The sequence below is a fragment of the Chiloscyllium plagiosum genome, unplaced genomic scaffold (genome assembly GCF_037043375.1).
Source record: "Chiloscyllium plagiosum isolate Xiang-an unplaced genomic scaffold, Cpla_swu_hap1 HiC_scaffold_12, whole genome shotgun sequence".
In the NCBI taxonomy this organism is placed as follows: Eukaryota; Metazoa; Chordata; class Chondrichthyes; order Orectolobiformes; family Hemiscylliidae; genus Chiloscyllium; species Chiloscyllium plagiosum.
Window position 1 is genome coordinate 26,762,603 of NW_028270150.1, and position 26,277 is coordinate 26,788,879.

A 26,277-nucleotide genomic window follows, 5' to 3' on the forward strand; every position below is an offset into this window, starting at 1 on the left:
GAATTCATTGCCATAGTAGGCTGTGGAGGCCAGTGATTAGCATTTTTAAGACTGAGATAGAAGATTCTTGATTGTCAAGGGGATCAAGGGTTACGGGGAGAAAGCGGGAGAATGGGATTGAGAAACCTACTAGTCATGATTGAATGGCAGAGCAGACTCGATGGGCCAAATGGTCTAATTTTTGCTGCTATGTCTCATGGTCCTTTGATCCCTTTAGTGAGGACTTAACAGGGAAGGCGATGACCTAGTGGTATTATCACTGGACTGTTAATCCAGAGATCCAGATAATGTTCAGGGGACCTGGGTTCAAATCCTGCCACGGCAGATGGTGGACTTTGAATTCAATAAAAATCTGAAATTAGAAATCTAATGATGACTACTCATCTGGTTCACTAATGTCCTTTAGGGAAGGAAACTGACATCCTTACCTGGTCTGGCCTAGATGTGACTCCAGACCCATAACAATGTGGTTTACTCTTAACGAATGTCTGGAATGGGCAATAAATGCTGGCCCAGCCAGTGGCACCTTAATTCCATGGATGAATGAAAAAAAAAGTGAGGTACTTCAAACTAGACCAGGATATCAGACTGGCATTGAACTTCCTGAAATATCTTTGTAAGAGAAATGTCCATTCGACTCGGACGCAGGTAGGAGGAGCTTAGCAAATCAGCAACCAGCACAAAAACATCAGCTTGTTCACCGTTCTCTAGGAATAGCACAATCTCCTGACATCTAGGGCTAAGAAGAAGAGCATTGCATAGATGTTAATCTCCTGAAATAGGAATCATAATATCAATGAAACATTGTATTATTTTTATTCATTCTGCAGATAAGATTCCACTGACAAGGTCAGCATTTATTGTTAATCTCTCTTCCTGAAGAAGATGGTGACCAGCCTTCTTATCAAGATCAGAATCATGAATATAGAGTCATAGAGTCATAGAGATGTATAACATGGAAACAGACCATTCGGTCCAACTCATCCATGCCGACCAGATATCCTAACCTAATCTAATCCCATTTACCAGCACTTGCTCTATATCCCTATAAACTCTTCCTATTCACATACCTTCCTATTCAGATGCCTTTTAAATGTTGTAATTGTACCAGACTCCACCACTTCCTCTGGCAGCTCATTTCATACATGCACACCCTCTGCATGAAAATGTTGCCCCTGGGGCCCTTTTACATGTAGAGTTGAAATCACATGTCAAAATTTTTCATTTTGCGCCCATTCGGATAACTCATGGGAAATACCAGAGTAAAGATATAAAAATAGAAACCTCCCGCAGGTCTGGCAAAACAGAGTTAATGTTTCAGGTCCGCTGGTACATACATGTTGCAAATGGGGAATGGGTGGGTATGGAGGAATCTGTAAAGGAGTAAACGATAGATGGAGATGGAGCAGAGAGACAGAGAGAACAACAGTTGGGCAAAGGTGAGCCAGTGAAAAAGAAAAGCTGATAATGGAGCCCATAAGATGGTGAGAATGGGATGGCTGTATGAAAGCAGCCCACGTGGTGACAGGGACAGGGGTGTGTCATTGGGTAAAGGACATCGAAGAAGGCATCCAGGCCCTAAAATTACTGATCTCGATATTGAGTCCTGAGGGCTGTAGGGTCTCCCAGTGGAAAATGAGGTGCTGATCTTCCACTTCACTGAAGCACTGAGACAGGGATGTTGGCCAGGGAACAGGGTGGTGTGTTGAAGTGACAAGCAACTGGAAACTTGGGTTCACTTTTCCAGACAGTGGTTTTCTGACAATGGCTTCATAGTCTTTGTTAGTTTCTTAATTCTAGATTTTTATTAAAATCAAACTCCCCCATCTGCCACGGTGAGATTTGAACCCAGTGTCCAGAAGATTACCTGGGACTCTGCATTAATTATCTGGTACTAACATGGCTATAATGCCCACATCTCCTGCATGGAAAAACTATTTTTAAAAATCTTAGCCAGGACAGGCTGATTGATGTGAATAGAATTACCACAATCTTTCCTGAAATATGAAGAAAGGGAAAAAGAGTAATGTCAGCTCAATGCTTCCATGTGTTATCTGGTCACAAAAATAAAATACTGCTGATTCTGCAAATCCAAAATAAAATCAGAAAATGCTCGAAAACATATATTAAGTTCTGCAGCCTCTTTGATGAAGGAAACACATTTCAGATCAATGACTCCCTCCCCTTGCTGGAAAAGTGCACAGAAATTTACATCTCATAAGAACAATTAAACACATGAAGAATGACTACAGGATTTCCTGTGAAACTATAGCCTAGGCTAAGACAGTCACCACCTTTTTGTCCAAAGACAATTGGTTGTGTTGACAATAGATTGGATCATTACTATGGGAGTGCTTGGGACAAAATAAAAACTTTTACACAAAGGAGTGAAACATTATCAGGGGTTTGCAGGAATATGGAGTAAGCCATGGTCTTATTGAATGGTGGGACAAGCTTGAGGGGCCGAGTGGCCTGTTCAGATGTTGCCACACTACAGCGGAGATGATGGCTGAATGGTATTATCACGAGATTATTAATCTAGAGACAGTGCAAATTGATTTTTTTAAAATATCTGGTATTAAGATCTAACAATGACCATGAAACCATTGGCGATTATTTGAAAAATCCATCTGATTCACTAACACCCTTTAAGGAGTCATGATTTGGAGATGCTGGTGTTGGACTGGGGTGTACAAAGTTAAAAATCACACAACACCCAGATTATAGTCCAACAGGTTTACTTGGAAGCACTAGCTTTCAGAGCGCTGCTCCTTCATGAGGTGGTTGTGGAGAATAAGGTTGTAAGGCACAGAATTTATAGCAAAAGTTTACACTGTGATGTAAGTGAAATTATTTATTGAAAAAGACCTGGATTGTTTGTTAAGTCTCTCATCTTTTAGAATGACCATGTTGGTTTCAGTTCTTCCATATGTAAATTGCAAAACGTTTTTATAAAATTTACATTCTCAAGTAAACTTTAACAATTGGTATCATGTTGGCCCAGATATTATATTGAAGGTGTTAACGCCCTGTGAGGCTGTCTGTGCCACAATGGTCAGACTGATTCTAATCTAAAAAAACGGATTTACAGAATCTAACATGGATTCATGCAGTTTTTGAGCAAAGTAAAATGTAATTCTGCAAGTACAAATTCATCCCACAAACTTATGTATGTGTGCATGTGGGTGTGTATGTGGGGAGGGGGTTATGATTGTCTGTGAGAGAGCGTATGTGAGTGTAAAGGGGTATAAGTCTGTGAGAGGGTTTGTGTGGGAGTGAATGTGTGAGTGTATGAGAGAGGGTCTGTCTGATTGTGTGTGTGTACGCGCGCGCGTGTAGGAATGCCTATGTGTGTGTATAATTCCATGGGGTCACCTGTGGTATAACATGAACCCAAGGTCCCGGTTGAGGCCATACTCATGGATACCAAACTTGGCTGTCAGCCTCTGCTCGGCCACTCTTCGTTGTTGCCTGTCCCGAAGTCTGCCTTGGAGAATGGTCACCTGAAGGCCCGAGGTCGAATGTCCCGGACAGCTGAAGTGTTGTCCGACTGGAAGGGAACATTCCTGTCAGTTGATTATTGTGGGGTCCATTCATCGGTTGCCATAGCCCCTGCTTGGTCTCGCCAATGTACCATGCTTCAGGGCATCCTTGTCTGCAGCAACATTGGCTGAGTCGCATGAGTACCTGCCATGCACATGGTGGGAGGTGTCTGCACGCATAATGGGGGTATCTGTGTCGACATTCTGACACGTCTTCCAGCCTCAACCATGACGAGGTTGTATGGTATCGTCCTGAAACCCAGACAGTTTGCTACTAACAATGATCTGTTTGAGGTTTGGTGGTTGTTTAAAGGTGAGAAGTGGAGGCATGGGGAAGGTCTTGGTGAGGTGCTCATCCTCATTGATAATGTGTTGCAGACCGTGAAGAACATGGTGTCGTTTTTCAGCTCCTGGGAAGTACTGGGCAACGAAGGGTACCCTGTCGGTTGCAGCTCGTATCTATATGCACCCGAAACATATTAAAATAGCCATTCCCTATGGACAAGCACTTGCAGAGTTACATTTTACTTTGCATACACAGGACCTGTTCAGATGAGGAGGAACATGACGGGCACTTGGAAGTACTCAGGGATGCCCTCATAAGAAAAGGGTACGATGCTCAATTCATCAACTGCCAGTTCTGATGTGCCACAGCAAGGAACCGTAATGACCTTCTCAGGAGACAGGCAGGAGCTGCAACCGACAGGGTACCCTTCGTTGTCCAGTACTTCACAGGAGCCGAAAAGCTACATCATGTCCTTCCTCCCAGTCTAAAGATGTGCAGATTAGGTAGATTGACCATGCTAAATTGCCCCATTGCATCCAGGGGTGTGCAAGCTAAGTAAGTTAGCCATGGGAAATGCAGGGTTACAGGGATAAGGTAGGGGGTGGGATATCCTTCGGAGGGTTGGTGTGGACTCGATGGGTGGAATGGCCTGCTCCTACACTGTAAGGATTCTATAAACTGGCACCAGTTAATTGATCATTATCTGCACATCTAAATTGCTTTCTGCTGACTTCTAGAAGAAAGATTGCTTAAATGGTCTGCTACTGCTCGTTCATAAGCGTCCATATCAATACAGTGCTTTCTATAATTGGATGCTCCAATTTGCTTTCCAACCAATGAAATTCTTTTAAAGTGTAGTCACTGTTGTCAAGTAGCAAGAAAACAGCCAAATTTCTCCCAGGAATAATAATGTGGTAATGGCCAGGAATCTGTTCTTAGTGCTGCTGATTCTGGGACAAATGGTGCCCAGGACATCAGCAAGAATATCTAGCAGTAGTACATGAGGGAGAAAAGGCACCTATTGGGTCACAGATCAGACATGATCTGTTAAATTGCAGAACAGGCTCAAAAGATTTAATGATCTATTCCCATCTTTCGTTGGCATATATTGTAAACAAGACCTAGAGATTTACATACAGAATTCTTTGAAATTTCAAATGTTGACTCTCCTGCTCCTCAGATGCTGCCTGACCAGCTGTGCTTTTCCAGCACCACACTTTTTGATCTGAAATTTGTGTCAAAGGTAGACAGGTTAAGGTGGTGTTTAGCAGCTCTGCCTTCATAGCTCACACCTTTGAGTATAGGAGTTACGTTGAGATTGTACAGGATGTTGGTGAGGTCTCTTCTGGACTACTGTGTGCAGTTCTGGTTGTCCTGCTATAGGAAGGTTATGATTAAACTGGAGAGGGGTCTGAAAAGATTTACCAGGATGTTGCGAGGAATCCAGGATTTGAGTTATAAAAATAGGCTGGGATTTTTTTCACCAGTTTTTAGGAGGTCAGGGGGTGATCTTATTAAGGTTTATAAAATTGAGGGGCATAGATAAGCTAAATAGGGAAGTGTTGAGAGCTCAAAACTAGAGAGCAAAATTTTTAAGGTGAGAGGAGAAAGACTTAAAAAGGATGTATGGGGCAACTGTTTTGTACAACAGTGGTTTTTGTGTGGAATGAACTGCCAGGGAAGTGATGGGTGCAGGTATACTTATATTGTTAAAAAGACATTTGGATAAATACATAAATAGGAACAATTTGGAGAGATATGGGTCAAATGCAGGCAGGTGGGACTAGTTTAGTTTGGGAACATGGTCAGTGTAGACTAGTTGGATGAAAGGGTTTGTTTCCATGCTCTATAGACACACTGATCCAACAAAATAGTTAATTGATTATAAAGCCACTTTGTAACATCCAAGGGATATGATAAGGTGTTACATTATAGTTGCTAAGGAAGTATCAATGGGCCTTCACCTTAGACCACTCAATTTGTTAAAACCAAATGATTTCCGACATCATTTCAGAAAGCAGTTTAGAATCAATTACATCAACATGAAGCTGCAGTCAGAATAATGCTTGAACAACAAATTTACAACATTGAACAATGTTTTGTGATTTTTATTCATGATTTTCAGATATTTTTAAATGGCCCGTTTGAGATGGATAAGAATCCACATCTAGTATAATCACTTGATTGCTAAATCTATATGAGCAAATACTGAGAATTAAAGTTTGATAATCTGAAACCCAATTGTTCAACTCTCATTTCTGACCTGCTTTCTTCTTCCATAGCTGTCAAGGTTATCCAGTTCTTGCGAGATGACTTGTTATAGCCTATTTACTATCCTAGATGAAGGAAACAGTCCTCCGTTGCACTAATTCAAATTGTGTTGAATTTATTGTCACATGTATCGAGGCTCAATGAAAAGCTTTGTCTTGCGAGCAATACAGGTAGATCACAGAGTTAAGTAAAATAGATAGTAAATAATAGGTAAACAGCAGCAAAAACAAAAACACAGGTACAGGCGATTGTTAAGAGTTTGCGAGTCCATTCAGTATTCTAACAACAGTAGGGTAGAAACTGTTTCGAAACTGGCTGGTGCATGTTTTCAGTCTTCTGTACCTTCTCCCCGATGGTAGAGGTTGTCGAAAAGCTTTGCCAGGGTGGGATAGATCTTTGAAAATGATGGCAGCCTTTCCTTAACAGTGGGCCTGGTAGATGAATTCTATAGATGGGAGGTTGGCCTTTGTGATTGTCGGGGCTGAGTTCACCACTCTCTGTAACTGTCTCCGATCTTGAAAGGTACAGTTGCTATACCAGGTAGTGATACATCCAGACAGAATACTCTTGATGGCACACCTATGAAAGTCAGCAAGGGTATTCACCATCATGCCAAATTGCCTCAGCTGCCTGCGGAAGAATTTCCCCAGCCTGAGAATGGAAGGGCAATAACATTAGATTTTCCAGAGATTTATAGGGGAATATCTTGAGATAATCTTGTCTTTGGGTGATGGCATAGATTTGAAAAGTGTGGCACTAGAAAAGCACAGATGTTCAGGCAGATTCTGAGGAACAAGAGAGTCAATGTTTCAGTCATAAGCTCTTCATCAGGAATGAAGGGCTTATGCCCGAAATGTAGCCTCTCCTGTTCCTCAGATGCTGCCTGACCTGCTGTGCTTTTCCAGCACCACACTTTTCGACTCTGATCTCCAGCATCTGCGGTCCTCACTTTCTCCTGATGACACAGATGATTTGCTAATGTTATTATAAACATCGATTATAGCTTTCATTTTTCATTCAATTTGGACAGTGTGTTACAATTTGTATCATTCAGCAAAACCTAATCACCCAAAGTCAAACTCACCCTCGCTATTGTGAATGCTTGCAGGGCATTGAGGGAAAGGAAGTGAATCTGACACACCTATTTGGCTACATGTGAGATACGGCACACACCCACATCCTGAGAATAAAGCGTTTTCTGAAAAAGACGACTGCTTACAACATGTGGTCGTGTGAGGAGCTGCTGTGTTGTTCACAACTTTCTCAGGTTCAGTAGCTGATGCCTGTATCTGGCCTCTTTGAAACCAAGTTCCAATTTCTCTCACCTGTTTATGCAAGTAGCTTCAATTCAAGGGTCAATGGTCTTGCACGGTTGTTGCTACCTCCCTATAAGCAATCATAGTGCAATGGATAAGGAGTGTTACATCTTCTTGATGTGGTGAGATTTGCTGTTCAGAAAAAGTTGAAGAGTAGCAAACTCCCCCCCAGCAAATCAATGTGATCATCGTTTATAGTGCATGGTAAGTTCCAAGTCAAATTTAACCCTACATCAGATAGCTCTTTCAATAAGCAGCGATGGTAATAATCCAATTAATTAAATAGCCCAATTTAAACTATTGACCATAAACTGGATCAGCCATATAAATACAGCTCTAAGATCCCATCAGGATAGAAATTCTGGGTGCAAGTAACTCATATCCTCACTCCCAATACCTGCCTAAGCATTGGTACAGGTCAAAAGCATGATGGAATTTCCCATTATTAGTAAGACCCAGTGTTAAAACACTGGAACAGTATCATGGGGACAGTACCTGCATTGGAGGCTAAGTGATGTACTACAAAGGGCCATAACGTATGCTACATCCAAATCTGTCATTTATTGATATCACACGGAGGGAATGGGACTGATCTGTGGGGAGCTTAGGAGGAAACTGAGACGAATCAACAATTTGGCACTTCTAGGTCATCATGGTGGAGTCTGGCTGTGCTTACAAGATATTACGTACCCCTCAAACACCACCATTACAGCCATTTAAACTTCCATTTTAATGTTCTTTTCTCCCAACTCACTGGGGACAAGTGAAGCAATCTACTCCTCCACTTACACGGCAGCTCTGAAAGGGGCTGAGAACAAGTGGGTCAGTGTAAAGTGACAACCAAGTCCCTGGCTCCAACCTTACACCAAGCCCATTCTCTCGGTGTATGAGACCTGACAGATATAAATCTACACTCAGAAAATGCACAGCAATGTCAAACGTTCCAAATGAGAGTGTGGCTTGAATTCACTCATTAACTTACATTATTAGGCAGGTCATTAATCATTCTAATTGCTGTGCACAAAGTGGTTGTAGACTTTCTGAAGTCACTGCACTTCAAGTACACATTCAAGTACCCAAGATCTTTGAGCTGCAATAGATGTGCTCCATCAAGTTGAATATTTTAGGAACTGGAATATGAAGTGCACATTTCTATCAACAGAAAATGCTTTTAATTTTATAATTGATACTTTGTACAGTGATTAACTAAAACAAGACTATTCACATTTAGCAACAGCCTAATGTCACCAATACCAAGAGGATGAAAGGATGTAATATTAAAAACTGGTAACAAAAAGAAAATTAAGAGATGCTTTACACTGCAACTTCCAGCTCGCATATACATCTACACATTGCAGCAAAACTGACCACACTGCAGAATTTTATACAAAGTACATGTTTTAAAAAAGTTCTGAGCAATGTTCATTTGTCCCTCCTGCAATCATCATTTGTTTCCAGATTATCTGTGGGACTGACACTCTGTTGATCATCAATCCTCAAACGTTTAGCATCTGGTGACTTGCACTGAGGATCATTGGAAGGAGAAGATCCCTCTGAAAAAGAAAACATGTTTAATTTATAAAACGTAGCTTTGCCCAACTGAACTATACACGCTGCCATCAGACAAGGATTGAACACTACACAATCACAATACCTCTGCAAGTTGAGTATCCCAGCAACAATCACTGTTCAAGGTCAAAAAGGTTAGAAGAGTGGCTACTTCAGCAAACTAGTAGAGTTGACATTTATCAGATCAGCCACAATCTTATTGACTGGCAGTGGAGACATTACAGGCTGAATGGCCTACATCTTACACTGATGAAAGGATTGCTGGTTGGATTCAGGCAGTATTCATTCATCCAATGTCTCATTATTCAAAACATACACTTCACTCATTTGCTCCCACCACCACAGATTAGCCACACCAACTCCTCCTCTGCTTGTCCCCAGTGACACAGCAGGATCTCTCTGCCTCTGGGTATCCTGACCACAGACTGGATCTTATTCTCATCTGAAATACATTCAAGCATATCACAGCAGCAAGCAGCAACCCTGGGTTAAATCATTTCCCCTTTCATGGCTGAGACCAATGGGGCCAGTCCCACTGTCTTATCACCCAGCTGACAGTGGCTCAGCAGTAAAACCCAGAGACTGAAACTAAACATAAAACTAAAAGAAAACTAGAGAATGCTGGAGAAACTCAGCAGATCTGGCAGCATTCATGGAGGCAGATTAGTTTCAAGTCCCATTTTGATTCAGCTTCAGAATATACCTGGTGTGTTTTTTACCCTCCCACCCCCCCCCAAGCATATTAATCATTAAAGCAAATCCATAACTTCTGCTCTTGGGGCCATTGTCCTTACTGCCATTAATATCTTCTCTTTTGTGGGCAGTCTCTCAGGATTGAGGGTGATTTGCTTCTTCGCTGGTTCTCGAGATTTGGAGATGGCAGATTATTTAGCAGACTCTGCCACAGACACAGCAGGTGGGACCCTAAACACTCCAGCTCATGAAGTGTTTTGGTAATTTGCCTTCAACACCTCAACTCTACCTCTGCAAGTTCCTGATGAAGTCTCTTCATGTATTCACTGCTCCCACAAGTTAATTTTCTCCACATCAATTTGTCACCAGCAAGGGTGTCCTATGAATTGGCAAGAGAAGTTTGATCTCTTCAGATACCTGAAGTGTTTCCCCAAGCCTTCTGAGGCACTGACTATACCCCAATGGTCATTGCCAGGAGTATTACCCATCCTTCCGACTCTCAAAGTGAGTACCTGACAAAATGTTTTTATTTTCCAAATACAGAATATTGAAAGAGAATAAGTGATGGGAGAGATATCAGAAACTGTAAGTGGTCTGTCTTCAGATACAAATGCAAACAGTGAACTCCAAACACAATAACTATTGTAATAGAACTGAGATTCCACATGAAATAGAATTTCAGAGAAGAATAAGACAGAAATACTAGGGAACTTTAACTACTCAGTTATTAACTGGGGTGGTCCCGGTGTGCAAGGTAGGGACTGAGTAAAATTGTAAAATGTATCAAGAAAAAAATTTTCAGCCAGTGCCCCCAAGGGAGGGGGCAGATCTGGAGCTAATATTCAGACATGAGTGAGAGGGAGAGGATGAAAATGTAGTGGAAATGATGAAGAACTCTTGTGAATTACAGGAAAATTGGGACAAGGATAGCCACAAACTGCAGGAGAACATCAATGGACTGGTCATGTGGGCAAAGCAGTGACAAAAGGCACTCATCCAGAAAATAAGTGAGGTAATGCACTTGCCAGGTATAGCAAGGAAAGAGATTACACAAAGAAAGGTGGGACACAGATAATTACTGAAGACCAAGGGACCTTGGTATCCACAAACATCCTTGAAGGTAGCAGGGCAGGGAGATAAGGTGCTTGAGAACACAAATGGAACAATTACCTTTAACAATCAAGGAACCGAATACAAGAACAAGGTGGTTATGCTGAAACCATATAGGCCAAGCAGCTCTGATCACATTACAGAAAGGATGTAATTGCATTAGAGAGGGTACAGGATATTTACCAGGATGCTATGTGGCTGGAGGGTTTGAGTTATGAGGAAAGATTTACTTAGCTTGGGTTGGTTTCCTTGGTGCAGCAAAGGCTGAGTGTGGTCCTGTTAGAGGCATTTATAATCATGAGGGGGATAGAGAGGTTGGATAGGAATGCCCATTTTCCATTCCAAGGTAGGTCAATGAGCATTGAACAAAGATTTCCATCTCTTATCTTACATCCATGAGGAGAAGTGTTTTGACTCAAGGGTGGCTGAGTCTGGAACTGTCTGCCTGAAACTGTGGTGAGTCAGAAACTCTTGTAACAATGAAGCAGTATTTAGATCTTCATTGGTACAATATCCTTCAGGGCTATGGGCCAAGAACTGGAAAATGAGACTAGGGTAGTCAGATCTTTATTGACCTGCGCAGATACAGTGGGCCAAATGGCCTCCTTCGCTAATGTAACTTTCTAGGAGTCACTTATAACGCAAAGAATGCAGTTACCATCAGTAACACCTTCATCTATTCGCCTTATATTGTCACCTCAGCCTTTTTAAATTCGTGTTAATGCTTTTAATCTTGAACATAACTGAAAAAGAACAAGTTTCAAATTTGATTAGTTAATGGTCAGATATCACAGACTCACCATGTGCTGTGTTTTCTGCTTGGGTTATGACGGGTGTTGATGTCACCTTGGAAGTACTGGAGTTCAGAGGCATCAGTGAGATTCGCCTACAAAAAACAACCCCAAAAACAGGGCGTTACTCCAAGTCCCCAATCATATAAAGGACAGAATACCCAGGCATTTCAGCACAAAATGCACACAACTACAAGACCAAGTGCACACAATGATCAGACCAAATTCTCTTCTCTCGTCAGCTTCCAAACAAGGGCCAGCTACGTACAACATGAGAGTTGAAATTCCTCAGAGGTAAACACACGAAATGGAAAACAGTAGATTGTCGTCTGTTTTATACTTGACCCGGTTTTCCTTTCTCACTGATATCAAACGTATAGAGAATGCAGCGGCCGGTAAGCCAGGTTACCATGGTCCTGCCTCCTGCTTGGTGTTACTGATCAATGTGAATTTCATTCTTGGCTTTGAGAACCTATTCAATGGGCTGGCCACTCAATATTGTAGACTATATGAAGAGGCGAAGTTAATCACAATATATAGCAACTGTAATGATTAAACTGACAAGTAGCAAACAGGATTAATGCAACTTAACTGAAGAGCTTTTAAAAACCACCTGTCTATTAACTTCATTTGTACATGCAATGGGATAAAACTGCTGACTTTACTGGTGAAGTTGTTAAGCAATTGTTAGCTTATGCTTTCCATGTCTGACCCTTTGATAATAGTCCAGGTTAACACTCACTCAGTAGTCTGTGTGGATCCTGATCGGAATTCAGAAATGTCAATACTATGATAATTCAGGGCAGAAGTGGGTACTGCAGATGCTGGAAATATAGTCAGGATTAGAGTGGTGCTGGAAAAACACAGGTCAGACAGTATCCGCTTCATTCCTGATGAAGGGCTTTTGCCCAAAACATCGATTTTCCTGCTCCTCGGATGCTGCCTGACCTGCTGTGCTTTTCTAGCACCACTCTAATCTAGTCACTAAGATAGTTCAAACTAGTATAAGAGCAGGACAAGTCAAACTTTGGTATCAATAATTCCTGGACACAGTCTGGTCAGAAATGGAGCAATAAGGTAGTTTACAGTGTAATTGTATTCCATGTGCATTCAGACAGCTGCTCTCTGACCAGTTAGCATCATCATCATGATGACCTCCTATTACCATGGTGTCCCCCACACTCTGCTGGAAGCTCAGTCTCCTCCTAACTCTATGTGCAGCCTTTGTGTGATGTGGAGTGCTTCAAAACAGAGAAGCACCATTCCACATCAACATGTGATGCTGAGTGAGGAGTGCTCTAGTGTCTGGTGGATTGTACATTCCCAGCAGCAACACGGAATGTGAGCCATACACGTGGAGCAGCACCATTTCCTCATCCTTTGATGGAAGTTAACGGCTCGGCAATTTGTTGCCCATCCCTAACTGCTCTTGAAAAGGAGACAGTGATCTCACCAAATGGTGTCGTCACTGCTGCAGTGCTGTTAGGGAAGAAGCTTTAGGTTTTTCTTCCGATGCTAGTGAAGGAACTGTAGCATTATTCCAAGTCAGTACAGTGTGGCCCCAACATGGAGAATTATTTGCCAGTGATGATGCTTCCATATATCTCTTCCTTTGAGTGGTAGAGGGTAATGAATTTAAAAGGTGCTGTCCAAGGATTTGAAGGAGCCTTGATGAGTTGCTGCCAAGCATTTAATTTATTGTGCACACTGTCTTTAATGATGACAAAGTAGTCCTACATTCAGCTTAATGGTGTTAACATCTCATTTTCACATCTGCCTGGTCCAGCACCTGACTTGTGGGTGGGGGCTATGTCAGGCTATGAGGCAAATAACCCACAGCAGCAAATTATGAAACTAAATGAAAACAGATATCAGTTTATTCATTATATTTATTCATCAGTTTCAGGAATTTCCCCTTCCTGGAATGGAGATTGCAGACTGGAAACCTGAAATTTTTGATCGCAATTCTACTAGTATATGTCATGGAGGTTAATGTTGGATTCCCTGCCTTGAACGCCCCTTCATCAAAACAAAATGCCGGATATGGATATCATGCTTACTGAACATTTCGATTTACATTTTGCTTTTGAAATATCTGAAATCTCCTGAAGCTTTTTTGAACCAACTGCAAGTTGGGACAATGTCAACAGGAACAACACATTGGAGCGATTAAGGAGTTGACAACAGACCAGATGTTCAACCTTACCTTGGCACGGGTGCTTTGCTGGGTTTGCTCCAGGCCTCCAATGTTCTCAAGGTGATCCTCCGGGAATGAGAAGCCTTGCTGCCCTGTACAGCACTGTCCGCCGAGGATGGAGAGGCTTTAGTCGTGACGGGAGTACCAGGCACCTCTTTAGTAGGGGCTGCCACTGCACTGAGTGTGTTTGGCTGAGCAGAGGTAGAAGGGTCCTGTTGATCCACAGTCCGAGCAGGAGTGCTGCTCTCGGTCTGTTTTGGGGTGCCAGCAGATAGTCGGTTTGCCTGACCCTTTTTCAGTCTTTTCTCCGAGATGCCAGGGGTCTGGATGGACAGCACCGGCTTTTCTTTCAAAGGTACACCCAATTCATCTTTCTCAAATGTGACAAAGGAGCAGTATCCATCAGTGGATGAAATAGTGAGGATCAACCCATCGCGTGACCTATTCAAAAGGATAAAGCGACACGACTCAGCAAGTATTCCAGAACCTTTACTCAGAATTTGTCTATTTAAAACATTCACAGTTGAGCAAAGAGGAAACAAAACCTGCAAATGTCTCCAATTAAAGCCATCAGACTTTCAAATAAAAGTTGCAAGCAAGCCTCCCAAAACAGCACATATCCCACCCTTCCCACCCTGTTAAATAAATGTGTACAATCGCAATGACATCCCCAGTCAAATTCATTACTAAGCTCTAGGCATTTTCATTTGGTGCAGTGAGATACTCACTCTGATGGTGGGTCAAGCTGATGTACTGACAGGTTGGCACAGCACAAGGTTGGGGCTCACCAGAAGACAATATTATTAACTGAAGCACAGAATTTAAGAGCAGAGAGGTTATGCTGAAACTGTATAAAATGCTGGTTAGCCCACATCTAGAGTATTGTGTGCAATTCTGGAATCCATGTTACAGGAAGGATGTGACTGCCCTGGAGAGGGTTCAGAGGAGATTTTTTACCATAAACCTTTATGACTCTCTGGTTAATAAGGCTATTTTACAAATGTGGCTGCATCTTGAGTGGCCCCAAGTCCTTTATGAACAGAAACACAGTAACTAAATAAACGAGTCATCTAAAGCCACTGATTACTTTACAAGTGAAAATGGAATATATAGAATCTGCAAGTAGGTTATGAGCGTTTGTACACAGAGGAGGATGGATGCCCCACCTGATGTTGTTTGGTGGAAGACGACTGTAAACAGAGAATCCGGTGGGAAATATTTCAACTTAAATGAAGGGCATTGGAACTTCTTCCCAACAATGTACAACTTTGTGCAATGATTCTGAAAAACTATGAACTTCCTTTTTTTTTGCACTGCTTTGGAAGCCCATCCTTATGCCTTTCATATCATTCAATCTTATTCATTCCTAATCTTCCATTTTTCCAATACAGCATAGGTCATAAATTTATTAAGATTACTTATTCTTAAAACAAAAAATTTATTTTATTATTTTATGATATTTATCATCTACGTCTGACAAAACAATTAGTATGTATGATAGGATCCATGGAAAACAACTTCTGCATTTCCAGGTAAAATCAGCTCATTCTTTAACCATTTAACATTATCAAACCACTTCCTTTTGCCTCTTGTCACAAACACTAAGCAACATTTAAGAGGAGATCCAAGAGATGGATGCCATTTGCTTAAACAATATTTTCAAACATGCCAACCTGATAGGTCATATGGGTGCAACTTCAAAGTTATGGAAGTTAAGAATGGGACATCCATCAGCAGATACTTTAACACAAGAGAGAAGCAGACACAGGATTCCACCTAAATAATCAACTGGCATCTAAGCCTCAAGGCCAGACAGTGCACATAGGCAATACAGAGCTAGACAAAGCTTAAATGTAGTTATACTTAGACACAGAACAAAAGAGGTAAACTCATAGTTGTGAAGTGTGAAACAGACACCAGAAAACAGTTCTTTGAAGAGGATGATAAGGAATTAGTCTAGTTGTCAATCAAAGCCAAGACGCTATCCTCATTTCAAACTGGTCTTGGAAAAATGGAAGGTTTGTTATTAGGAATGAATAAGATTGCAAGATAAGAAAGTCCTCATTAATGTGAATCACCACTTGTCATAAGGACTGGGGTTCCAAAGCAATGTGAACAAAATGGTAAATTCAAAGTAATTGAATAGTGGGATCTTCCTTAGAAAATCTTTTCTTACCATGTTATATCACTTAGGGTGTGATAATGGATATTTGAGATATAACCAAAGGGCACTGTCTGTTGAGTGTCGTACAAGAGTATGGAGTCTTCTGAAGCTACAGCAAACACCAGCCGATAGGGCAACTTAAAAATGTTCATCATCTTATGTGACTCATCTAAATATGAAATCAAAACTTGAATTAAAATGCTTATTGTAACAGATAAAAAGGCAATTTTAAAAGCATTAAGACATAATTTAAGTAGTATTCTGCTTCAGTAGGCCACAACAACTGAAAAATAGAAAACAGGTGGATTCTTCAGTCAAGCCAAAGTTCTAGTGAAGGTATGAACCAGAAAAAACATTCGTGCATAACTGTTGTGAAATATCCAAATCCTATTATTTTACTTTAATTTTCCAAAAACATTGCTTGATCATCAGTATCCATGCTCTTCCTGTATACATTATTTTGACAAAAACAACGACATGAAAAGCCTTCCACTACATAGAGACAGAAGCAATAGACCATTTGGCCCTTCGAACTTCTTCTGCCATTCACCAGGACTACAGCTGATCATCCAACTCAATCTGCTCCTGCTTTCTCCTCACATGATCCCTTTGGCCCTAAGAACGATTCCTCACTCGTTCCTGAAAATGTTCAAGGTTTTGGCCTCAACCATTTTCTGTGGCAAAAAATTCCACAGGTTCAATATTCTCTAGGTGAAGAAATTTCTCCTCAAGTCAGTCCTAAATGGCCTAACCTTCAATTGCCACCAACTGGTTCTGGAACATTCTCCCTGCCTTAGTCCTGTCAGAATTTTGTAGGTTTCCACAATAGCACCCTTCTTGTAAACTTCAGTGAACATTGTCCTAACCAATCCAGTCTCTCTTCACACAGTGATCCTGCCATCCCAGGAATAAGTCTGGTAAACCTTATGTTAAACAAACAGTCATAGTGGTAGAAAAGACATTTTTCCAAGCACCTCGTCTAGTACACATCGGGACAATTCCGAAAAAAGCCTATTTGAGGGGAGGAGCAGCATTTATACTGCATGAGAGGACGACACTGACTGGTTGGTAAGGGATTCTGATTGGAAGAAACATTGAGAATATACCTATTCATGATGATCAACAGGCAAGTGCCAAACTTTGTTTAAATGTTAACCCAGACAATGGTCTGACCAACAAATGATGTCACATATTTTGCTGGGTTGAAATGGGTGCAATGTGTGGCACATGTTCTGATTGTCTCTAAAGAACAGGGTCCTGTGCAATAATGTATGTAGCTCCTAGTACATGCAAGTCTGCGACAAGTCTAATTTTCAATCAATTTTTGGTTGTCAAAGCAATCCTTTGCATATTCAGGATTATCCATCAAGTGCTGTGCAATGGCAGAATTAGATTCAATGTTAGTGTGGACTAGGTTGGATTCGCTCCGTACATTACTCGTAATCAGCCAAAGGGACAGCCTGTCTGATTTTGAGATGTAGGGCCTACTTAGCACATCACACCAGCAATAAAATTCATATATCACACTATTCATTTTGTCAGGTAAGCAGACTGCCTTTTTGGCTTTTAGTGCAGCATTCAGTTACCGATGAACACTATTTGTGCCGTAACTGCATAGTAGCAATGTGAAACAGCTCACTTCACTTGTTGCTCAAACAGAGTCATAGAGATGTACAGCATGGAAATAGACCCTTCGGTCCAACTCATCTATGCCGACCAGATATCTCAACCCAATCTAGTCCCACCTGCCTGTACCCGGCCCATATCCCTCCAAACCCTTCCTATTCATTTACCTATCCAAATGCCTCTTAACTGTTGCAATTGTACCAGACTCCACCACTTCCTCTGGCAGCTCATTCCATACACGTACCACCCTCTGTGAAAAGGTTGCCCCTCTCACCCTAAACCTATGCCCTCTTGTTCTGGACTCCCTGACCCCAGGGAAAAGACTTTGTCTATTTATCCTATCCACGCCCCTCAATTTTGTAAACCTCTATAAGGTCACCCCTCAGCCTCCGACGCTCCAGGGAAAACAGCCCCAGCCTGTTCAGCGTCTCCCTATAGCTCAAATCCTCCAACACTGGCAACATCCTTATAAATCTTTTCTGGACTCTTTCAAGTTTCACAACATCTTTCCGATAGGAAGGAGACCAGAATTGCACGCAATATTCCAACAGTGGCCGATCCAATGTCCTGTACAGCTTCAACATGACCTCCCAACTCCTGTACTCAATAAAAGCAAAATTACTGCGGATGCTGGAATCTGAAACCAAAAGAGAAAATGCTGGAAAATCTCAGCAGGTCTGGCAGCATTTTTAAGGAGAGAAAAGAGCTGACGTTTTGTCAAAGCTTTGACAAAGGGTCAGTTAGACTCGAAACGTCAGCTCTTTTCTCTCCTTAAAGATGCTGCCAGACCTGCTGAGATTTTCCAGCATTTTCTCTTTTGGTTCCTGTACTCAATACTGTGACCAATAAAGGAAAGCATACCAAACGCCGCCTTCACTATCCCATCTACCTGCGACTCCACTTTCAAGGAGCTACGAACCTGCACTCCAAGGTCTCTTTGTTCAGCAACAGTCCCTAGGACCTTATCATTAAGTGTATAAGTCCCACTAAGATTTGCTTTCCCAAAATGCAGCACCTCGCATTTATCGGAATTAAACTCCATCTACCACTGCTCAGTCCATTGGCCCATCTGGTCCAGATCCTGTTGTAATCTGAGGTAACCCTCTTCGCTGTCCACAACACCTCCAATTTTGGTGTCATCTGCGAACTTACTAACTATACTTCTTATGCTCGCATCCAAATCATTTATGTAAATGACAAAAAGTAGAGGACCCAGCACCGATCCTTGTGGCACTCCACTGGTCACAGGCCTCCAGTCTGAAAAACAACCCTCCACCTCCACCCACTTCAACCTTTGAGCCAGTTCTGTATCCAAATGGCTAGTTCTCCCTGTATTCCATGAGATCCAACCTTGCTAATCAGTCTCCCAGGGGGAACCTTGTCACACACCTTACTGAAGTCCATATAGATCACATCTACTGCTCTGCCCTCATCAATCTTCTTTGTTACTTCTTCAAAAAATTCAATCAAGTTTGTGAGACATGATTTCCCACGCACAAAGCCATGTCAACTATCCCAAATCAGTCTTTGCCTTTCCAAATACATCCTGTCCCTCAGGATTCCCTCTAACAACTTGCCCACCACCGAGGTCAGGCTCACCGGTCTGTAGTTCCCTGGCTTGTCCTTACCACCCTTCTTAAACAGTGGCACCACGTTTGCCAACCTCCAGTCTTCCGGCACCTCACCTGTGACTATCGATTATACAAATATCTCAGCAAGAGGCCCAGCAATCACTTCTCTACCTTCCCACAGAGTTCTCGGGTACACCTGATCAGGTCCTGGGGAATTATCCACCTTTAACTGTTTCAAGACATCCAGCACTTCCTCCTCTGTAATCTGGACATTTTGCAAGATGTCACCATCTATTTCCCTACAGTCTATATCTTCGATATCCTTTTCCACAGTAAATACTGATGCAAAATATTCATTTAGTATCTCCACCATTTTCTGTGGCTCCACACAAAGGGCCGCATTGCTGATCTTTGAGGGGCCCTATTCTCTCCCTAGTTACCCTTTTGTCCTTAATATATTTGTAAAACCCCTTTGGATTCTCCCTAATTCTATTTGCCAAAGCTATCTCATGTCCCCGTTTTGCCCTCCTGATTTCCCTCTTAAGTATACACCTACTTTCTTTATACCCTTCTAAGGATTCACTTGATCTATCCTGTCTATACCTGACATATGCTTCCTTCTTTTTCTTAACAAAACCCTCAATTTCTTTAGTCATCCAGCATTCCCTATACCTACCAGCCTTTCCTTTCACCCTGACAGGAATACACTTTCTCTGGATTCTCGTTATCTCATTTCTGAAGGCTTCCCATTTTCCAACCGTCCCTTTACCTGCGAACATCTGCCTCCAATCAGCTTTTGAAAGTTCTTGCCTAATACTGTCAAAATTGGCCATTCTCCAATTTAGAACTTCAACTTTTAGATCTGGTCTATCCTTTTCCATCACTATTTTAAAACAAATAGAATTATGGTCGCTGGCTCCAAAGTGCTCCCCCACTGACACCTCAGTCACCTGCCCTGCCTTATTTCCCAAGAGTAGGTCAAGTTTTGCACCTTCTCTAGTAGGTACATCCACTTACTGAATCAGAAAATTGTCTTGTACACATTTAAGAAATTCCTCTCCATCTAAACCTTTAACACTATGGCAGTCCCAGTCGATGTTTGGAAAGTTAAAATCCCCTACCATAACTACCCTATTATTCTTACAGATAGCTGAGATCTCCTTACAAGTTTGTTTCTCAATTTCCCTCTGACTATTGGGGGGTCTATAATACAATCCCAATAAGGTGATCATCCCTTTCTTATTTCTCAGTTCCACCCAAATAACTTCCCTGAATGTATTTCCGGGAATATCCACCCTTAGTACAGCTGTAATGCTATCCCTGATCAAAAATGCCACTCCCCCTCCTCTTTTGCCTCTCTTTCTATTCATCCTGTAGCATTTGTATCCTGGAACACTCAGTTGCCAGTCCTGCCCATCCCTGGGCCATGTTTCCGTAATTGCTATGATATCCCAGTCCCATGTTCCTAACCATGCCCTGAGTTCATCTGCCTTCCCTGTTAGGCCCCTTGCATTGAAATAAATCCAGTTTAATTTATTAGTCCTACCTTGTTCCTGCCTGCCCTGACTGTTTGTCTCACTTCTGTTCTCAGCTGTACCCATCTCAGATTGATCTCTTTCCTCAATATTTCCCTGGGTCCCACCTCTGGCTATAGAATCCCCTAACAAAATTGATCTCTTGTAAGCCGACATACCCCTCGTTGCATTAGAGCCAGTCTCAATACCAAAAACTTGGCTGTTTGTGCTACATTCCCCTGAGAATCCATCACCCCCTACATTTTCCAAAACAGCATACCTGTTTGAAATGGGTATATCCACAAACGACTCCTGCTCTAGCTGCCTACCTCTCTTACCCTTCCTGGAGTTAACCCATTTATGTGCCTGTATCTGAGACTTTCCCCCCTTTCTATAACTGCCATCCATCACATACTGTTGCTGTTGCAAATTCCTCATCGCTTCTATTTGTCTCTCCAATCGATCCACTCGATCTGATAAGTTGCATCCAACAGCATTTATGGCAAATATAATCCGCAGTAACCCTTAAACTCCCACATCTGACAAGAAGTACATATCACTGCAAAGGCCGTTTTTGCTCCTTCACAATCTACAGACCCAGAAAATAACACCGTCTTATTCCTCTACAAACACTGCCCCAGGTTAAATTAATAGCTATGACTTATATTTTAAGTTTAGTCAAGAGACTTATCTCCAAAAACATATAATCAAGAAAGAATCCACTGTACCCACTACTGCAGCCTTTCTCTTGGACAGACGTAAAACAACAATTAACTTGTCTGATTCTGTGCTGTGAACTTCACCCAACAGGTTCCTCCAAGATTAGTTGTGAATTTCACTGTTTGTTAATTTTCCCGATGCACTCAGATGTCCAGCGATACACGAATTCAAACAGCAAAGGCAGTAACTGTGCAGGTTTTCTCTCTCTTTCTCTCTCTCTCCTGCACTGTCCTCACCATGTGCTTCCTTTGTTTGCTCCTCTCCCTTTTAAATTGTTGTTTTGACTTTTTTTTCCCCAAAGTTCCAAAACAATGCAACAGCATATAAAACAGTAATTGCTGCTCCTGGAATTCGAGGAAATCATCTCCAACACCTAAAATACCTCAAAAAAAAAAAGGAGTAGCTCTTACAGCCAGAAATTTTTCCCGTCCTCCATCCTGGATTCCCTTTGACAACTGTTATTCAAAATCAGATACAGTCAAGTAGTCTTCACATCGCGGCATTAGACTCACCTTCGACCTTTGGTTGCCTTAGCTCAAAAAATATTGGGCAGCAACGAACAGCCAGTGTGGCTTTAGCAGGACAAGGTAGATGCGCTATTGGCCTTCAAATAAAAGAGATGCACTGGTGAAGTTACCTCTCAAATTTCAGACAAGTACTCAATATTGTCATAACACAGAAAAGGTCCTACCTTTTCAGATTTTTTCTGGAAAATACATACGTTGTGTTCGTAACATTCTCTCCAGCTTCAACGCAACCAGCTGAAAGAGGAATCAGAGTGTCAATAAGAAGGTGCTGTTCAGCAGCATAAACGAACATGAAACATCGACGTCATCATCAGGAATGAAGAAGGGCTTTTGCCCAAAACGTCGATTTTCCTGCCCCTTGGATGCTGCCTGACCTGCTGTGCTTTTCCAGCACCACACTAATCTAGACTCTGACTTCCAGCATCTGCAGTCCTCACTCTTACCTAGCATCCCAACCAGATCCAGCCCTCTCCCCCTATACCCTGTAAACCTGCATTTCCCATGGCCAATCCATCTAACCTGCATATCTTTGGATAGTGGGAGGAAATTGGAGCACCCAGAGAAAACCCATGAAGACCTGGGGAGAACGTGCAAACTCCACGCTGTCACTCAAGGCTGGAATTGAACCTGGGTCCCTCGTGCTGTGAGGCAATAGTGCTAACCACTGAGCCAACAGGAGTTTCTTCCTAAATCGTTCTAACAAACTGAAATTGCACAAAACTACCACAGTTGACTTTGAGTTATGGGATAAATATTGGGGAATGTGGGAGAAGAAAGCTAGCAGATACATCCACACAAAACAAAGTCATCAAGGCAGTATTAGGGCTGGAAATGTGTTGCTGGAAAAGCGCAGCAGGTCAGGCAGCATCCAGGGAACAGGAGAATCGACGTTTCGGGCATAAGCCCTTCTTCAGGAATACCCGAAACGTCGATTCTCCTGTTCCCTGGATGCTGCCTGACCTGCTGCGCTTTTCCAGCAACACATTTCCAGCTCTGATCTCCAGCATCTGCAGACCTCACTTTCTCCTCAAAGGCAGATAAACTCACCCTTGAAAGATACAAACAGCAGCACAGTTTTCATTTCACAAACTCCTCTCAACCAACCACTTCCAGGTTTTAATGCTGTCCTTCCAAAGAGGGCATCAAAATTAAAATCAATGTCAAATCCTTTGTAACCTCCTAAATTACAATGACAATGCTCAATTTGACTGAGAATTAGATTGGCTGCTGTTTAAATATTTATTCCATTGCAGAGAATGCACCATTGGTAGCAAATTCAGAAAGGCAGAAAATAAACAGTTTGTGTTTCTGGATTGCTACAAAATGACTGTTTTAATAGTGGCTATACATAACTATTAACATAGAATTTCATGAAGACATTAGGATGGGATTACAGTTCTATATGAACAAAATATTTTCATTGGTTGAAATTAAAGCTGCAGAGTCACTTTCCAGCTGGTACTACAATAGGTACTAGCTCACCTAGAAGTTACACCCCAGCAAGAACTAATACACACAAAGTTAAGCATATTCGTGTCTAGTCTGGAGTGGAACAGTAGTTTTGGAGCAGATGATGATTCTCTCAATTAAATCCCATTCCAGACATAACCAAAGAACTCAACACCTCTGTGTACACACTAAGTGGTACATTTCTGAACTTCAGGGCTGAGTTGAGACACGATAAACTGACAAAGTATAGCAAGATAATCAAGAGGTCCACATAATCAATGTAAAAACATGCATGAAGAAATGTAATGTGGGAGGTATGCACATCTATGTTTTACTTTATTTATAACATAAATCACTTAAATAATAACGCAACTTTCCCTTACACAAAACTGGCAGAGAGCCTTCTCACTCACCCTCAACCGATTGCTCAGACATTGTGGAGATCACAATAATACAGGGTCATTTTGCTATAACGTGCATTTCATTAACACGTGCATTTTGCTATAACGTGCATTTCATTTGCTGTAAACCAATTGACAAACTGGGGACGCTGTTTTTGAAGTGCGATTTTTCTATAAACGTGGGGTTGCACAAGAATGCAATTATCACATTATAGAAGAACTACCTGTACAGTAAACTTCTAGTATTTCAGACATATAATTGCTGTCAGTTTATCACGAGTTCTGGTACATGAGGTGCTGTTTAAAACAAAGTTTGCTGTAGTTTTGCATCTAATTTATCATGAGAACTTCAGGACATCTCAAACCAGTTTCCATAATAAACCACAACAATTTCTGTGGCAGAGGAATCTCAATTCTGTGGGACATGGCTATGCATTTTAGAAGATACACATAAAATGAAACTGCAGCAATTCTGCCTTTAAAAAAAAATTCAACTATTAACCCAATCAAACAATGAAATGCAAATTGTAATTATTTCAATTTAAATGTTGGACCGTTTATTTTCAACAGCTTTTTTGTGCTTATTCCAAATGCATATTCTATTCCCAGGAAAGACCAACACGTTTTTGCTTGGCACAGACACAAAGGAACACTAACATGCAACGGATGTCCTTGGAGAGGATCCTTTTCCTTTTCCTCTCCTCTCCCTCTCCTCCCCCCCACCCTGAGTGCAGAGGGGTGTTTTTTTTAATCTCTCCTCAGCAGAATTCTAACATTTGGCTGTAAAAGCATCTTCCAAACATTTGCAACTACCTGGACAGATTTCTCAGCAGCAGCAGCAAGGTCCACGAGATGTGCAAGACTATTAATTGTGAACCAGTTAGGATGCAGTGCCTACAGAGGAAGGCAATCGTTCTCGCTCATGTATGAAATGTTGTCTGTATAATAAACCATTCCCTTCTTCAAGCGACAATTCATAACTCGTTTTTTTGCAAAGACAAGTTACTCATCCAGTGCTGTCTCTGCCAAAGCGGTTACCAAACCAAGGATATTTCTGCACATTTTCCGACTGCAAACTTCCAATGATTCTCCTCTTCATCTGCAAAACATACATCTGACTTTCCTCAATGCTCACTGGGGAGGGACAGTCTCTGCCATTTTTGACATGGACATATAGAAGTGTTTATTCTTTTAAAAACTCCGTCAGCAACTTTTTCACAGAATCCTGTGGAAACCCATGCTCTCTATTTGTAATGATTGTCTGAAAAGACCGCACATTTCTCCTGATATCATACTGCAAATTACCACACTGCCCTTTTCCTTGTATGAGAAGGAATGATCCCTGATTGAATTGTGAACATCACCCACTTGAATGATGCGCAGAATTTTGCTCCTTACTGCTGTAGTTTGATGCCAAACTCTTACAAAGGAGACCTCAAGCAGTAATGTAACAAAAGTAGTCAGGGAACACCAGCAATCAGAATGTAGTGCCCTGTTAAACCTAGCCTATCCTTAATCTCACATTTCTTAAGCCAAGTTTCGTTAATGATAGAAAAATAAGTTCAACTTGGTGTTGTACAACTGGACCTGAGAATATACATTCGAAACAGTTCCCACCAACAAGTAATAACAGAAAACAAAAAATCCTCACAAAAACAAACCCCTCGCTGAAATCAGCAACAAGACGGCAAATGCAAGACACATATCCTTTTGTTACAGGGAACCTTATTCAAATACAAACAAGAGCCAATTTTGCAAGGCTTCAACCCCTCTGCTGAGCCTCATCCATTGTACAAACAGCTCAGAGAATCAGTCGCTCAGAGAACAAACCACTGCATGAGACCATAAGGCATAGGAGCAGAAATTAGACCGTTCAAGCCCATCGAGAGTCTGCTCCGCCATTTAATCATGGCTGATAACAGGAGAATGGGGTTGAGAAAGTTTTCTCCCCATAACCTTTGATCCCCAGGACCAGTACATCCTTCCTGAGGTTTGGGGTCCAACATTGCTCACAATACACTAAATGTGGTCTGACCAGAGCTTTATAAAGCCTCAGAAGTACATCCCTGCTTTTATATTCTAGTCTACTAGAAATAAATGCCAACCTTGTATTTGCCTTACTAACTACCTGACTCAACCTGCACGTTTACCTTGAGAGAATCCTGAACTCGGACCCCCAAGTCCCTTTGCACTTCAGGCTTCTGAATTTTCTCCCATTTAGAATATAGCCTCTGCCTATATTCTTCCTAACAAAGTACATGATCTCGCACTTTCTCACAGTGTTCCTCTGCCACTTCTTTGCCCACTCTAACCTGCCCAAATCTTCTACAGCCTCCCTACCTCCCCAGTGTCCCTCCACCTCTCTTTTATATCATCTGCAAACTTAGCCAGAATGCCCTCGGCTCCTTCATCTAGATCATCTACGCCTGTCTTTAATATACTCAGTGACCTGACCTCCATAGCCTTCTGTGGTAATGAATTCCATAGATTCACCACTCTCGAGCTGAAGAAATGATTCCTCATCTCTGTT

The 26,277-nt window shown here is 41.8% G+C and overlaps 1 protein-coding gene across 2 annotated transcripts in view; it reads right to left on the minus strand.

Annotated features, from left to right (window-relative positions):
* Nucleotides 1–6,197: 6,197 nt before the first annotated feature.
* The window catches only part of chaf1b (chromatin assembly factor 1, subunit B), a 53,868-nt gene continuing 33,788 nt past the window's right edge, over nt 6,198–26,277 (minus strand). Inside the window, exons 9-15 of one of the 2 annotated variants that reach the window (XR_015758790.1) lie at nt 22,062–22,131; nt 21,883–21,974; nt 15,952–16,108; nt 13,785–14,216; nt 11,588–11,673; nt 8,398–8,968; nt 6,198–6,750 (exon numbers count right to left, since the gene is read on the minus strand). Coding sequence is in view for 1 of the 2 variants with exons in the window: in XM_043701236.2 (XP_043557171.1) it covers nt 8,838–8,968; nt 11,588–11,673; nt 13,785–14,216; nt 15,952–16,108; nt 21,883–21,974; nt 22,062–22,131 (968 nt within the window). In the remaining variant the exon portion in view is untranslated. Of the gene's footprint in view, nt 8,969–11,587; nt 11,674–13,784; nt 14,217–15,951; nt 16,109–21,882; nt 21,975–22,061; nt 22,132–26,277 lie in introns of both variants that reach the window. The other variant, XM_043701236.2, reaches the window with a different exon arrangement.